We start from the raw sequence: 11,810 nt of genomic DNA on the forward strand, positions 1-11,810 counted from the left end.
TCAAAATCAAATATAAAATATAGGTCTGGAGCTGACATGGTGACACATGCTTGTAATTCCAGCATTTGGGAGGCTGAGACAGGAGGATCACCGCTCAAGGACAGCCTGAGCTACTACTACCACGTAGTAAGGCCTTTTGCAACTCAGTGAGGCCCTGTTTTAAAATAAAGAATAAAAAATAGGCTGGGTGGGTAGCTCGGAGGTAGAATGCTCCTGGGTTCCATCCCCAGTACTAAAAAAATAAATAAATAAATAAACGGAGGTGTAGCTCAGAGGTAGAATGCCCCTGGGTTCAATCCCCAGTACTGCCCCCCAAAAAAAAAATTATATGTGCTTCCTCCTAGGTGATAATTATTAATAAGGGGCAATGATAGATTAAGAATATGTAGTGTAACATGATAAATTTTAAAATATGTAAACATAATACTTCAAATAGTTTTAAACATGGAAAAAAATTTTTTGCAGCACTGGGGATGAAAACTAGGGGCAATTTACCTTCGAACTACACTCTCAGACCTATTTTTAGTCTTTATTTTTAAAACAAGGTCTCACTAAATTGCAGAGTATCCTCACTAAGTAGCTGAGGCTGGCTGCAAACCTGAGATCCTCCTGTCTCAGGCTCCCAAGTACTAGGATTACAAGTGTTGAGCCACCATGCCCGGCTTAAACATGGAAGATTACTGAAGGACTTCCCAGAACAAAAAAAAAAAAAAAAAATTAACTAGGTTTAAGAATTCAAGGTTTAAGCCGGGCGTGGTGGCTCACGCTTTTAATCCCCCGCGCTTGGGATCTCACAGGTTCGAAGCCAGCCGCGCTGGTTTAAGAGACCCTGTTTCTAAATAAAAAAGTATAAAATAGGTCTGGGAGTGTAGCCCAAAGGTAGAAGGGCTTCTAGGAACCCCAGTACCGCCAAAAAAAAAAAAAATAAAGAATTCAAGGTTTATTAAACTACCAAAGAGAGCTTTCTTATCTGAAGCAAGTAGGGGGAACATTATGATAACACAAGCCGTACTGATAATGAAAGGTGAATAGCTAAAAAGGCTGTAACCAAAACTCTACACATTCAGGGAACAAATAAAAAAAGCTAGGTCTATCTGGGACAAACTGGAGGAGCCAATGGAAAAGCCTGCTGGAAGAACTAAGAAGGAAGCCGGGTGTGGCAGCGCAGGCTTGTAATCCCAGCATTGGCAAGGCTGAGACCAGAGGATCGCAGTTCACTGACAGCCTCAGCTACTTGGTGAGGCCCTCTGCAACTCAGTGAGACTTGGTTTCAAAATAAAGAATAAAAAATAGGGCAGGGGGTGTAGCTCGGAAGTCAAATGCCCCTGGGTTCCATCCTCAGACCAGCAAAAGGGAGTGGGGGGGGGGCAGAAGTAGATAAAAAGGAAGCAGGAAGAACTGAGCTAGAGAGGAGGAGGAAGGGGAAGGAACAAGGGACAAAGAAGGCTAGAATCCAGGAAGTACCCTTGGTGATGGGATTCCCAGGCCTAGAAAAGTAAGGAAATGAATGCCCAGGACCAGCACCTGCCCTGTACAAAGGACCCTCATCTACAGACTAAAATTAACCTAAAGGAAATGAACTAGTCAAGACCAGAGAACATGCAGTCTCTTTAAGATATAGGGTAGCAGGGCATTGGGGTATACACCCGCAATCCCAGTACTTGGCAGGTTTGAGGTCAGCCTCAGCAATGTAGTGAACCTCAGCAACCTAGTGAGGGCTTGTTTCCAAACAAAAATATAAGGGCTGAGAGTGCAGCTCATAGCTCAGAGATGGAGCGCCCCTGAGTTCAGTTCCCAGTAACACACACACACACACACACACACACACACACACACACACACACACAAAATACAGGATAAGATCCTGCACAAGGATAAAGGAAATAGGGCTGGCTACATAGCATGTATGCACCAGACCCTGGGCTTGATTGCCAACACCAAGAGGAAAGAAAAGAATATGCGAAGTAATAATTAGTAGAGAACAGCAGGTATTTTAGTGCTTTTTTAAGCATATGAACTTTAAAAGGGTAAATTATGCAAATTATGCCTCAATTTTTTTGTTACTGGAGCTTGAACCCCAGGAATTCTACCTCTGAGGTACACCCCCAACCCTTTTTATTTGAAATGAGGTGTCACTGAGTTACTTGGCACTGGCCATAAACCTGTGATTCTCCTGTCTCAGCCTCCCTCCTCCTGGAATTACAGGTGCATACCATCGTGCCTGGCAATATGTGTCTTCTTACGAGTGTTAAACTGGGTGATGCAAGAGTAGTTATGATTCAATAACATGATTAGGTGTCTGTAAAAAAAATTTTTTTCTAATATTCCCTTACTCAGAAGGTAAGATGACTTATGTCTGGGAACACATCTGTTGGAATACATCAGTCTCTGCGATCAGGAGTATTCTGAATACAGAAGAAACAACCGAGGGAGAACTGAGAGCTCCCTCTTTAAAGGTTCTCCATTTTTGCCCTTAAAATTTACTAGATAAAATCTTATGGGGGGAGGCTTTTGTAAGGGGTAGCCTTGAAATGGCATATCACCTTTCTTCCCGGGATGATCTAGAGCCAATGCTTATCGAGTCAAAAGAGAAAATGATCTGGGGTGGAAAAGTGGGGTCACTTTTGGAGAAATCCCAGAAGGTTTGTCCCGAAATGATCACACAAGTCTTATCCCTGCTACCTCCAAACTAGACATCCGCCCTGTGTCACTTCCGACTGTTACTTGTGAAGACAGATCCTTTGCACATGATTCCAGAAGTTCCTGGTGAGCTGCCCACTGACGCAAATTAGAAAGCTATTCGGAGATCGACCTGGGCGAAGCTAAGCGCCACGTCCCAGCGTTGGGCGCCCCCTGCATCCCTCGCAATGTAGGGAAAGGGAAGAAGGAGGACCGAAGGCGGGAGGGAACAACCGATCACCAGCCTTCGCCCTCCTCCTTGAGCCGGGTTTCGGGGAGCCGCCCCCTCCCCCGCGGCCGCCCATCCCCCTCCGCCTCCGCCTCGGGCCGCGACCCCGAGGAGGAGGGGGCGGTGGCGGCTAGCGCCCCCACCGGCGACAGGCGCACCTCGCCGGGGGCAGCGGCCGCCGCGGCCCGTCCGGCCCCAGCCTCCCCGGGAGCAATAGGCCATCGATTCAGCGGCCTGTCGCTAGAAGCCCCGGGAGAGCGAGGCCTACACCGCCGGGCCGGAGCCCCGGCCTCGATTTCGCCACTCTCCCCACACAGGAGGGGGAGCCGGGGGTCTGGCAGGCCTGGCCGGGCGGGGGCGGCAGCGCAGACCACCTGCGCCGGCCGCCGCTGGGAGCCGAGTGCGGGCGCCCGGCCCCGCCAGCCGCCCGCTGCCCCGCGAGTGGCGCATTCAAGTTGGGGCGGCTGCCCCTCAGCCCCGCCGCGCTCGGGGCCGCCGCAAAACGCGGCGCGGAAGCGGCCCCGCCGCGCCCGCCCGCCCGCCCGGCCCTCGGGGCGCCCGCCCGCCGCAGCCGCCCGCCGTCCGTCCCCGGCGGCGCCCGGCCCACTCGAGCCCGCGGCCCCGGCCCGGCCCGACCCGCCGCGGAGCCCAGCGCCGCGCCGGAGAGCGCGGAGGCGGAGTTGCCGTCAAACTTTGCCGAGCCGAGCCTCGCCCTCCGCGGCCCGCGCCGGGGCGGCCCGGGCGCTGGCACTCGGGGACGGCGAAGTCGGGACCTGTCAACCATTTTAGGTCTTTTTGATGGAAGCCATCCGCTCCCCAGCTCCCTCCTCCTCCCTCCCCGCCGGGGCTTAGTCTGACACCGACCCTTCCCGCTTCCCACCGCCGCGGAGCGCCGCGGGCGGGAGGCCGGGGAGGCCGGAGGGGCCGGGGCGGGCGGGGAAGGGGGTTGATTTACCTGAGACCAGCCACTGGCCTCCATTGTTGGAGAATTCAATGGCATTGACACAGCCGAAGTGGCCGAGGAGGTCCTTCTTGTAGAGGTTTCTGCAGCCCCGCAGGCGTCTCCTCTGAAAGTCCTGAGTGAGCAGGGGGTCCCCATGCAAGCCCCGCTGGGACAAGAAGCCCACCACTGACCTCACGCTGCCCCCCAGGCCAGCTCTCCTCTTCATGCTGGAACCGCCGCCGCCGCCGCTCGCGCCCCGCCCGCCGCCCGCCCCGCGCCGCTGGGCTGCGCCCCGCCGGGCCGCCGCCTCCGCGCCCGCCGCCAGGCCCCGCCCCGAGCCCGCGCCGCCGCGGCCCCGCGGGGAAGCCGAGCGCGCGGCGGAGCGGCCGCGGTGGCGGAGGGGAGGCGCCGGAGGACGGGCCGGGGCCTCCTCCCTCCCGCCGCCTCCCCCCCCGGGGCCGCCCTAGCTGGGTCCCCGAGACCAGAACCCGGAATTCGGACTGGGCGTTTGCAGGAAGGGGGCCTGGGGGTGGCGTGAGCGCACCTGGCCCTCCTGCCCCCCACGCCCATAAAAGCCGTGACGCTGTCTCATCTCCCCAGTTCGGTTCTCTGATACTCCCTTCCTGTCCACCCTTCGGTTAAAAAAAAAAAAATGGCTAAATTGTTCAGTCTGGTAGGTAACAGAGCGGCGTACGGGAAAATGGAGAAAGGGCTCGGGAAGCGAGAAGGGGCTGGGGATGCGGCGAGAGAGCACAAGCCCCCGCATGCAGAAGACAATTGCCAAAAACGAATGGAGAAAGTCCGTCCGCCCATTAGTTCCAGATGCATTTGTAAGACACGAGAAGCATTATTGGAACGTAGTGGTCTCTTATTTAATTGGGAGCGATGAACTCCGCATTAAGATCTTGAGCGTGGAGCCCTGAGGTTGAACAGCTGCTAGCCAGCAGCTGCAGTCCAGACGAAAAGTCGCTTGTCCTTCAGTAGGATGGGAGTCAAGGAGTTGACCCCAGTGAGGAAACTGGGTAAGTGCTTTGGAACTTTTCCAGATACAGTTAAAAGTTCCCTTTTTCACTGTGGTACTTTTCCTAGAAGCTCTCCATCATGAAGTGGTAATAAACTAATGAAATAAGGTGTCAGTTTTGTCCTTTCAATTTAGCAAGATCTTCTGACTACCCTGGAAAGATTGGCTGAAGATAAAAAACAAGAAGAAAGAAAAAAAAAGATGGACTGAACTTGGAAAAGGTTTACCTGTCAAAATTATCTACTCATATTATTTATTTTGTGTGTGTGGTACTGGGGGTGGAATCCAGGGGCTTTTCTACCTCAGCGCTATGCTCCCAGACCTATTTCATATTTTATTTGGAAACAGGGTCTCGCTAAGTTGCTGAGAGCCTCACTAAGTAGCTGAGGCTGGCTTCGAACCTGTGTGATCCTCCTGTTTCAGCCTCCCAAGCAAGGGGATTACAAGCATAGCCACCACGCCCGGCTTCTACTTATTTTTTTTTTTGTATAATAACAATGACAAATAAGACTGATCATACCAGTAATAAATATGCAAGTGTTTAATTTGCTAAATTTAATAAAAATTAAGTGCCAGAAATTAGAATTTTAAAGTCGGGTGTGGTGGCACACGCTTGTAATCCCAGCATTCGGGAGGCTGAGACCTGGAGGATCACGTGGACAGCCTCAGCTACTTAGTGAGGCTTTCTGCAACTCAGTGAGACCCGGTTTCAAAATAAAGAATAAACCGGGTGTGGTGGCGCACGCTTGTAATCCCTGCGCTTGGGAGGCTGAGACAGGAGGATTACTACAGGTTCGAAGCCAGCCTCAGATACTTAGTGAGGCTTTCAGCAACTTAGTGAGACCCTGTTTCCAAATAAAATATAAAAAAGGTCTGGGAGTATAGCCCGGAGGTAGAAAGCCTCTGGGTTCCACCCCCAGTACCACCAAAAAAAAAAAAAAAAAAAAAAAAAGAATAAAAAATAGGGCAGGGGGTGTAGCTTGGAGGTCAAATGTCCCTGAGTTCCATCCCCAGACCCGCAAAAAAAAAAAAAAAAGAAATTAGAATTTTAGTAAAATATTTTTTCTCTAGGTAGGAAAATGTATACTGCTTTATTTTTTAAAGTTTTATTCTAAAGCTAGGTATCATGTGCACACCTGTAATCCCAGTACTTGGGAGGCTGACAGGAAGATTGCAGGTTCACAGTCTCAGCTACTTAAGCCCTTCGCAACTCAGTGAGACCCTATTTCAAAAAATAGAAAAACTAAAAAATAGGGTTGGGGGTGTAGCTCAGAAGTACAATGCCTCTGGGCTCAGCCACCACTACTGCAAAAAAAAAAAAAGAAAAAACATGGGTGCACCTCAGTGGTAGAGTGCCCCTGGTTCCATCCCCAGTACCATCACCACCAAAAATAATAATAATAATAATAATAATAATGTCCATTATAATTATCATGTACAGACCAGTAGTATACCAGCTTGATCAAAGATTTATTTATTTTGCTGTACTGGAGATTGAACCCAGAGGCATTCTACTTCCGAGCTATACCCCAACCCTATTTTATTATTTATTTATTTATATATTTATTTATTTATTGGAACTGAGGATTGAACCCAGGGGCATTCTACCTCTGAGCTACACCCCCACTCCTATTTATTTTGAAGCAGGGCCTTACTAAATCGTGGAGGTCTTACTAAGTAGCTGAGGCCAGCTGTGAGCCTGTGATCCTCCTGTCTCAGCCTCCCAAGTATGGGATTACAGGCATGTACCACCATGCCCAGTTTATTCTTCATTCTGTTTGTGTGTGTGTGTGTGTGTGTGTGTGTGTGTGTGTGTGTGGTGCTGGGGATGCAACCCAGAGGCTTTCTACCTTTGAGCTACACTCCCAGACCTATTTTGCATTTTATTTGGAAACAGGGTCTCACTAAGTAGCTGAGGCTGGCTTCGAACCTGAGTGATCCTCCTGCCTCAGCCTCCCAAGTACTGGGATTACAAGGGTAGGCCACCACGCCTGGTTTATTCTTCATTTTGAAACAGCATCTCACTAAGTTGCAGAGGGCCCTCCCTGAATAGCTGAGGCTGGTGCAGAACCTGCGGTCCTTCAGAGCAGTATTATTATGTGTAATTAATCTCTTATTTTTGTGATTATTTGTCTCCCCACTCTGCTGTAAACTCACGGAGAGCAGGGACTGCCTCTGTTCGGCACATGCTGACACTCAGTGGCCACGTTAATATTCACTGTGAATGAACTTAGAAGTAGGAAGGAATTTGGAGAAGGTGACAGTTTCAGTTGGGAATGTTTGAAGTTGGAGGCACCTGTGTTGGATTCTAGTGAGCCCATCCCCTGCAAGGCCCGTTTCCCATTCCACTGTTCCTTTGCTTCACGTGCTCAACCCAAACAGTCAAAAACAGGGAATTGAGCCGGACATAGTAGCTCATTAATATAACCCCAATACTTGGGAGGCTAGGACCAGAGGATCCAAGGTTTGAGGCCAGCCTCAGCAACTTAGACCCTTAGCAACTTGATAATACCCTGTTTAAAAATATAAGAAAAAGTAAAAAGGCTGGACACATAGCTGAGAGGTAGAAAGCCCCTGGTTTTAAGCCCCAGTATTAAAAACAAACAAACAAAAGAGCAGGGAACCCTTCGTCTAGGGTAGGGAAGATGGACACAGTAACAATGTCCTTTCTTTCCTTCATTCTTTCTTTTCCTTTTTGCTTTATTATTTTATTGATTGATTGATTAATAATAGAGATTGAGCCCAGGGGCATTCTATCTCAGAGCTACATTCCCCAACCTGATCTTATTTATTTGAAACAGGATCTCAGTAAATTGCTGAGGCTGTTCTGTCTCAACTACCTTTTTTTTTTTTTTGCGGGTCTGGGGATGGAACCCAGGGGTATTCAACCTCCGAGCTACACCCCCTGCCCTATTTTTTATTCTTTTTTTTTCATATTTATTTTTAATTGGTGCACTGTATTCATACATCATAGTGGGATACATACTTTTGTAGACATACATGCACACATTGCCCAGTCAGCCCCCACCCGATCCCCACCCCGTTCTCTCCCTATCCCCCCCTCCTATGCTTGGCTTAGTAGTTGACATCTAGTATTAGAGCAATTTATCCAAAATTAAAAATGATAATCTCACATAACAGTTTCATTTGTCTGCTACCAAGCTTTTGATGACTTAAAGATAACATTTCAATATTTCTTTTTGCTTTCTTTCTTACCAGAGAATCTATTTTTTTCTATTTTTTAGGTGAAACTATCATATATTTATATATTTATTTTTCAGAAAAAAAAATCTATCCTAATATGGAATATGGACTCTAGGTACCCAAAACGATCTTGAAAAAGAACAAAGCTAGAAGATATATATTTTCTGATTTCAAACCATATAAAGCTACAATATTTGAAACAGTGTAGTACTATTCTAAAGGCAGATATATAAACCATTGGAGTTAAATAAAAGCCTAGACCTAAATTCTTCCCTATATTGTCAAGTTATTTTTGACAAGGTTTCCACAAACATTTGGTGGTAGAAATAATAATCTTTTAACTAAATATTGTTGAAAAATAATAATTACATGGAAAAGAATAAAATTGGACCCTTACCTAATCCCATATACAAATATTAACTCAAAATAGATAAAAGACCTAAATATAAATCTTAAGACTATAAACTTTTAGGAGAAAATCTGGGTCATAAAACCTCACAACATTGAAATTGGCAGTGATTTCTTGGATATGATTTCAATGGCACAGGCAACAGAAGAGTATACAAACTCCCTAAAAAATAAAAAACATATTGTATATCCAAAGACAATGTAAACAGAGTTAACAGTTACTAATAGAATGGGATAAAATATTTCCAAATGCTATATCTGAAGGTATATTAATATTCCAACTAGAAATCCTAAAAATTAACAACAATAAAGGCAAACAATACCCTTTAGAGATAGGTAACAGACTAACATAAATAATGAATCTCCACAGATAACCAATCTTAGTTATCTGTTGGATGGAAAATCTTGTTTCTCTAGTTCTGATGTGTGTTACCTATTTCTTCTTTGTAGTTAATCTCTTTGAGTATTTTCTCTAGTGCTGGTTTTGAAGACATAAATTCCTTCAGTTTCTGTTTGTCATGGAAGCTTCTTATTTCTCCATCTAATTTGATAGAAAGTTTTGCTGGGTAGGAAATTTTTGGCTGGAAGTTGTTTTCTTTCAAAATTGGGAATATGTTACTCCAAGCCCTTCTGGCTCTCATAACTTGGTTTGGGAAGTCTGGAGTGATTCTAATTGGTTTGCCTCTGAATGTCACTTGGCCCTTTGCTTTTGTTGCCTTTAAGATTCTCTGCTTGGCTTCCACATTGGTCATTTTGACAATTATGTGGCGTGGGGATCCTCTTCTCCGATCCTGTCTAAAGGGAGTTCTATAAGTTTCCTGGACCTGTGTATCAACCTCTTGCTCTATGTTTGGAAAATTTTCTGCTATTACTTCTTTGAAGAGATTGTTGATCCCTTTGGTTTCACTTTCTTTTCCCTCCTCTATTCCAATTATTCTTAGGTTAGCTCTCTTAAAATGGGCCCATATTTCTTCAATGTCAGATTCCTGCTGTCGGATATTTTTTTCTAGATTAGAAACTATGCGTTCATTTTTGGAATGATCATCTTCTAAGAACGAGATTCTGTTCTCCATGTGTTCTAATCGGTTGTTTGTGCTTTGAATTGAGGCCTTTACTTCATTAATTGCATCCTTTATCTCTTTTTGGCTCTCTCTGAGTTCTTTTCGAAGCACCTCTATTATTTCTACAGTTATTTTCCTGATTTGATCTTCTAGAAATCTCTGATTTTCTGTTTTATCGGGTTCTGATGTTGTGGGGTTGTGAGCATTCATTGCTCCAGTATTATTCCTCTTTCCCATGATTTCAGATGTTTGTGCCTTCTCTGGGTTCTTCCCTTGGGTCACTATGACTTCACTTAAGGTGTTCTGGATCTCGAGTCAGTAGTATCTCAGACCCCACTACTCCTTTACTGGGTTGTATCACAGAGTCTCCGACCCAGAGAGTCGATAGAGGCTGCTTTAGACTGTGTGGGGTGCCAGGTTACACGTTCTCCTATGGTGTGATATCACTGCCACCGCCCCTCTCCCACTGGGTCAAGTCCCAGTGAGTACAGTACTGGGATTTCTCCGCTGTGGCCCGCAATTTGACTCACTGTTCTTGAGTACACAGATGTAGCTGTAGTGAATTCGGTGCTGCTGCCGCCGGTGGCAATATGGCGCCGCTGCTACGCCGTCTGTTGGGCTGGCGTTTTTTTTTTTTTCTTGGTTTTGATTTCGACTCTGAATCCCTGCAGCGTGTGCTGAGCTCAGACACTGGGAGCTTTAGATGCCCTGTGCGCCGAGAAATCCCGCCTGGCTGTTCCGTAGGGGCTCCCCTCGGCTTGCTGTGGCCGTCCTGTGAATTCGCCGGTGCCGCCAGCAGTATGGCGCTGCAGCCGCATCTGCCGCGTCCTCGGGCGTGAGGATCTCCTCTGTGGCTCTGTTCTCAGTCCGCTTTCTCTCTGGAGCCTGGTGATTTTTTTTGTTTCTCTGGTGATGTTGTTTTCTGGCTTTGAAAGGGGCTGATTTTGTGGTAATGGAGATTTGTTGTTAGCGGGGCTCTTAAGCCCCGCTTTTCTCGGTCGCCATCTTCCCGGAAGTCCTCTCCCTTCCTATTTTTTATTCTTTATTTTGAAACCGGGTCTCACTGAGTTGCGGAGGGCCTCACTAAGTAGCTGAGGCTGTCTGCGAACTGCGATCCTCCAGGTCTCAGCCTCCCGAATGCTGGGATTACAAGCGTGCACCACCATGCCCGGCTTCAACTACCTAGATATTGGAATTATAGACATGTGCCACCACGCCTAGCAGTAATAACGTTTGTGTGTGTGTGTGGTACTGGGGATGGAACCCAGAGACATAATTTATTTGGAAACAGGGTCTCACTAAGTTGTTGAGAGCCTCACTAAGTGGCTGAGGCTGGCTTTGAACCTGTGCATGATCCTCCTGTCTCCGCCTCCCAAGTACTGGGATTACAAAGGTGCGCCACCACACCCGGCTCAATAATAACACATTTAAAGTGGTCTTTAAGCCAGGCGTGGTGGCGCAGGCTTGTAATCCCCGTGCTTGGGAGGCGGAGACAGGAGGATCGCGCTGGTTCGGAGCCAGCCTCGCTGGCTCAAGAGACCCTGTTTCTAAATAAAAATATAAAAATAGGTCTGGGAGTGTAGCCCGGAGGTAGAAGGGCTTCCAGGAATCCCAGTACCACCATAATAATAATAATAATAATAATAATAATAATAATAATAATAATAATAATAATAAATAAAGTGGTCTTTAAGGCAGGTGTGGTGGCACATGCCTGTAATCTCAGTACTTGGGAGGCTGAGACGTGAGGATCCCAGGGTAGAGGAGAGCCTCCACGACATGGCAAGGCTCTAAGCAACCTATCAAGACTTTTATTTCAAAATAAAAAGGGCTGAGAGCAGCAGGGTGTGGTGGCACACATTTGTAATCCCAGCATTTGGGAGGCTAAAACAGGAGGATCATGGTTCTAGGAGAGCCTGAGCTACTTAGTGAGGCTGCACCTCAGTGAGATCTTGTTTTAAAATAAAGAATATTTTTTTAAAAATAGGGCTGGGGGTGTAGCTTGGAGGTAGAATGCCCCTGGGTTGTGTAGCTTGGAAGTAGTATGCACCTGGGTTAAAAAAAAAAAAAAAAGTGGTCTTTAAAATGGCTGTGGTGAGCCAGGCGTGATGGCACATGCTTGTAATCCCAGCATTCGGGAGGCTGAGATTTGAGGATAGTGGTTCACAGCCTCAGTGACTACTTAGTGAGGCCCTTTGCAACTCAGTGAGACCCTATTTCAAAATAAAGAATTAAAAAAGCCAGGCGTGGTGGTGCACTCTTGTA

General features: G+C 47.2%; 1 protein-coding gene across 3 annotated transcripts in view; it reads right to left on the reverse strand.

Annotated features, from left to right (window-relative positions):
• Positions 1–4,077, reverse strand: part of DCAF5 (DDB1 and CUL4 associated factor 5) — a gene marked incomplete at both ends in the record, with an annotated part of 134,937 nt that extends 130,860 nt beyond the window's left edge. For all 3 annotated transcript variants that reach the window (XM_080707414.1, XM_080707413.1, XM_080707415.1), the window contains one exon: positions 3,864–4,077. In XM_080707414.1, the coding sequence (XP_080563540.1) occupies positions 3,864–4,077 (214 nt within the window). The remainder of the gene's footprint in view (positions 1–3,863) is intronic.
• Positions 4,078–11,810: the final 7,733 nt, after the last annotated feature.

The sequence above is a fragment of the Muscardinus avellanarius genome, assembly GCF_963383645.1.
Source record: "Muscardinus avellanarius genome assembly, chromosome: 12".
NCBI lineage: Eukaryota > Metazoa > Chordata > Mammalia > Rodentia > Gliridae > Muscardinus > Muscardinus avellanarius.